General features: G+C 40.3%; 1 protein-coding gene across 1 annotated transcript; it reads right to left on the reverse strand.

The window, feature by feature from the left end:
* Nucleotides 1-369: 369 nt before the first annotated feature.
* On the reverse strand, nucleotides 370-4,558 carry LOC109482951 (golgin subfamily A member 7-like). Its single transcript, XM_019785852.1, is given in 5 exon segments — nucleotides 370-2,812; nucleotides 3,276-3,377; nucleotides 3,735-3,887; nucleotides 4,434-4,540; nucleotides 4,543-4,558. Coding segments are annotated over 5 exon segments (417 nt in total). The 3' UTR covers nucleotides 370-2,773.
* Between the last annotated feature and the right edge of the window lie 3 nt (nucleotides 4,559-4,561).

The following is a 4,561-nucleotide window of genomic DNA, read 5'->3' on the forward strand; positions in this document are numbered from 1 at the left end:
AATATCATTATGATCCATCCACAGCTTCCCAAGTTATGCTGTTCACACACACACACACACACACACACAAAAACACACACACAAAGCCCCGAAAAACATAACGTTCTTAGCTACCATCATAAGACTCATATATCCAGATTTGTTTTGAACCTTAATTGTGTAAACATTCATGTGTTGTCCTCATCATAACATTGATAACACGAATCAGAAACAACCATTTTGATTGAAGACTGATTCCTTTTAACCCCTTACTGCAGTCGTTTTGATAAGACAATATGATTCTCATCCCAACAAGTTTGATAATTACCATGGACTACATGTACTAATCGGTTTACAGTATAAAAGGGAAGAGCAAAAATCAGCAAATCATACATTTAGTCTGTTTTATTGAACACAGGTGATGACAGCATGTAATTTTCATATATAGATCAACTGGAGAAAAATGATATACTTTATACAGTGTCAAGTCAATATACAAGTTAGCTCAGTTGGGTTAGTAGGTCCTTATACTGCTGTGAAACCTTGAACATGGACTTTGTTTTTGCTACCTCTGTGAAGTAGGGATACATCAGATGGGGTACTTTTTTTGCTAAAAAAAATAAATGATCCTTTTGATGGTTTAAATTTTGGTGTGGTCCCAAAGAAAAATGGGCATTTAACTTGGGGTACTCTAGCAATATTTTTAGGTACTGCTGCATAATAAGCTGATACCCCTGTGCTGAAAGTGGTGTGGTATCGTCCATCCCGTAGTCATAATAAAGAACGCCGCCGGATATGGCATGTTATACTGAAGGCCGGTTATACCGGCCATAAGATACATAGTCTGATTGCAAACACAAATTTGTACCCAAAGGCCATTGACCACTTCAGTGTGCCCTACTCATGTTTATTTTGATTTTGTTGGTGCAACACACCTTTGCATCCTCCGCAAACTTTGTTACAGTTTCAGAGATATTTCTTACAGACTTTTGTTTTGATCTGGAAACATCTTAGCCTGGTGTTCAGTCTATTAAGGTTGGGGCGGGTTCTCTTTGGGGCTAAAGAAGCTCTTCCCCGACCCGTGAACTCAGCTAGGTTCCCCGGTAGGTTTTGCACAACGGGAGTTTAATTAGAGTGCCAAACTCTATCACAGGCCTAACACTTCTACCAGGTGGTCTGTTGAGCTGGGCAGGGGAAAACTATTACTAGTAGATCCCAGAAGACAGTTTTCCCCACCACGATAGACTGGATACCAGGCTAAAAACATCTGAGAGGTTTTTGTTCAAGGAGTTACTCACAGTACAAGTACATTAGCCTAGACATCTACTTCTTTACATACAAATGTACACAACATTTCTTACTAACTTTTGACTTCAAAAAGGAATTATAACAGCTCAGCAAGTGACAACATCAGAGCTTCACCACAAAGAACCAGAAAAAGGTGGGTCTGTTTTAAAAGCTTAAAAATAGTTGCATCTATGACATGTCACTGTGGAAAAAAGATTAACCTGTACCTATATCAAACATAACTACATGTATCACAAAGCAGAGAAACTCTGAGCAGAAGACATTTTTTAACTGCTGGGCTTCTCTGAAGGCCACTCATGGCTAGAGAATCCCAACTCTTAGAGATGCCCGGCAGTCAGAAAATATTTTATGATCTTTCACACAAACATCTGCTTGAAGATGAGAAAAGGCTAAACCATTTTGACAGGCCCACCCCCCTCTAGTCCTTGATGGTATATCCCTCGGAGTTCCTGAATATACTGTTATCCTACATGTACCTACCCCTGTAAGGAGTGGGACGGTCTAGACATGGCACTACAGGACACCACACTTACTACACAAACCACATGTACCAGCCTGCTCACTGCATACCTACATGTACGGGTACGGTACTTTCAGTGGTCCTGCTTCATTATGATACAAACGCTCTATAGTCTTCCTTTTTCTTTGTTTTGCACATGCAAAGAAAATGCCTTTTCAATTGCACAAGGAACCCAGTGAAGAAGAAAGAAGCCTCCACAGAAGACTCCATCACAGAAGATATCTGTCAAGTCTGCAGTCCTGAAGGACTTTTTCATCAGCAACACAGCCAGCGTCCTCTTCATCAGTGTAGAGAACCTACATTCACAAGCTTAAGTCACTGACATTTCCAGGACAAAAATACACACTACTCTATAGCTGTTCTGAAATTCAGCTACTTTCTGGCAAACAAGAAATTTGTCCACCTGTTGTTGACAGTGTAGCGCAGACACCTACACAACAAACAACTATTTGTTTGAGATATATGTAAACAATACATAGTACCTTCAACATTGAACATAATTACAGATTTCAACAAAAGAAATACCATTCCCAGGGTACCATGTTGCATCATTTTAGAGCCTGGAAAAAACATTTTCTCTTTATGACATGTGATTCTGGCATGATTCCTTGTGTAAATTGTATTGACAGCATTTTAGGATGCGGCCAGTGATTTTTCAGCTGTATGGACAAAATTTGTCCATACACAGATTAACAGAATGGTCCCTACATTAGTTGAAAGGGGCCCAGCCACACAATTGATGATGACATCAATGATAGTGCACAAAAGATGACGACACCTAAAGATTGTGCACAAATTGACTGGCGCCAAATGAGGTACATAAAGGATGATGACACCAAAAGATTGTGCACAAAGAATGATGACTGTCACCAATGATAATGCATGGAGGACACTGGCCAAATGGAGCTCTATTCTTACTATAACTGCTTAGTTAATGTGGATGTGTCTTGCTGCATGTCGGCTGTCCTATCTCCCTACCGGAGAATCATAAATGACGATTTCAAGCTGTAAAAGTCATGTTAAGGAAGAACATCAATCATCTCCAATAACAACAGAATGTGTACAATAACGTTTTCAGGTACTTTTTTCTTCTGCTCTCTCACAACTTGATCTCGAAAAACCCAGCATTATGAATCACTGCTCCTTTTACATGCATTTAACATACTACTAGTATTTTCCTCCTTTGTCAAGGGTACCCATACCGTACCAGTTACAGAACTAGAAGCTACAGTTACTGTCTATCTTTCAAACTTTAAGAAAGGAAACAGATGCAGTCTTTCTTGACTTCCATTCTATAATCTAACTTCCCCATTTGAATTCCCCTTTTCTTTGCACTCCAAAGCAATTCAACCCATCCCACTTTGTGATTTGGTAAGGCCTAGGAAAAAAATGAAAATGTTGTGTTTCCTGTTTCCCGACCAACCCTAGAAAAAATCGCTGACCCTAGAGAATAAATGTAAAAGGATACAACTCTGAGCCCTCGTTCGATGGGGTCCACCAGCTGTAGACCTCTGGGGATGTAGATGTTCTCATTCTGCTCCTGGATGTACCGCGCTATCCTCTTCAGAACCTGCACCACAAAAAACGACAGACTTCTTAATACTATATAAAAATAATACTGCACACTGCCAGTGGATAGGACTTTCAAGTTTCACACACACAATACTAACTTACATGTACACACTGACAACGGATGGGACTTTCACACACACAATACTACATGTAACAGTTACACATGTAAAATTACAATAGATGCCTTTAAAAAATTCCGCTGGGAACCTCACCTTTTCATATTTCAAATGCTTCAAGTACAAAATGATGGCGAAAATGTACTAAGAAAGATTTCCTCGTCCAGAATTTTGTTTTGCTGCCCTAAAGTTGCATTTGATGCCTTAAGTTGAAAAAAAAAATCCACTGAGAACCCCACCTTTTCATAATGTGTGTCGATACAAAGATAGATGAGATATGCTGTCAGACATCCCATGCACCCTTCACAGTACGTGGCTCCTCCCACCCGCTCAGCTTCTCCAAATAACTCGTTGATTCTGTTGATGGTGGCTACAAATGCTGTTCTCTCTACCTGCAGGGCAAAAAACATGTACAGGGCACTTAGTATACATTTTCACATCAGGTCATCATAAGGGACACCAAGAATTTCTATTTCAGTGAATCGTAGCTCAACTGTTTTTGGACATCAGTTGGGGCATAATCACTAGAAACCTCTAAACAACTCAATTAAACTCAACTGCAATTAAATGTACAAAGATTGGACGTAACAGGTCGTTCAGTGTAACATAGCCAGCTGCCGCTGTGCCGCGTGCCCTGCGAAGCTGGTGTGTTACGCCAAAGGGCGGTTATACCAGCTATACCGATACAGATCTAGAGATCTTCTGACCTTCTCAAATAATAATTAATAACCTCTAGAAGTGAACATGTGATTTTTTTGTCAATAGACTGTACTGCACGTGTGCATAATCTGAATTTTTCACCATTTTCCCTGGATGTTGGGTCAATGCTGCATCAGAATTTTGCCTATTTGCAGACAACATCATTTCCAATTAAACATTCAAAAACTATAGATGGCATCTATGCCATCTCGAAATCAAATGTGCAAATAAAAACTGACCCTCCCTTCCAGTTCAGGCGGAAACTTGGACTGGAACTTGCAGCCTGTTCCTTCCGAGAAGTCTCGCTGGATGAAGACCTTCTGAACGTTGGGTGCTGCGGGTGGGTTCGTGCCATGTCGTCCATCCT

Source organism: Branchiostoma belcheri, unplaced genomic scaffold (genome assembly GCF_001625305.1).
Source record: "Branchiostoma belcheri isolate BF01 breed outbred unplaced genomic scaffold, Haploidv18h27 scaffold61, whole genome shotgun sequence".
Taxonomy (NCBI): Eukaryota; Metazoa; Chordata; class Leptocardii; order Amphioxiformes; family Branchiostomatidae; genus Branchiostoma; species Branchiostoma belcheri.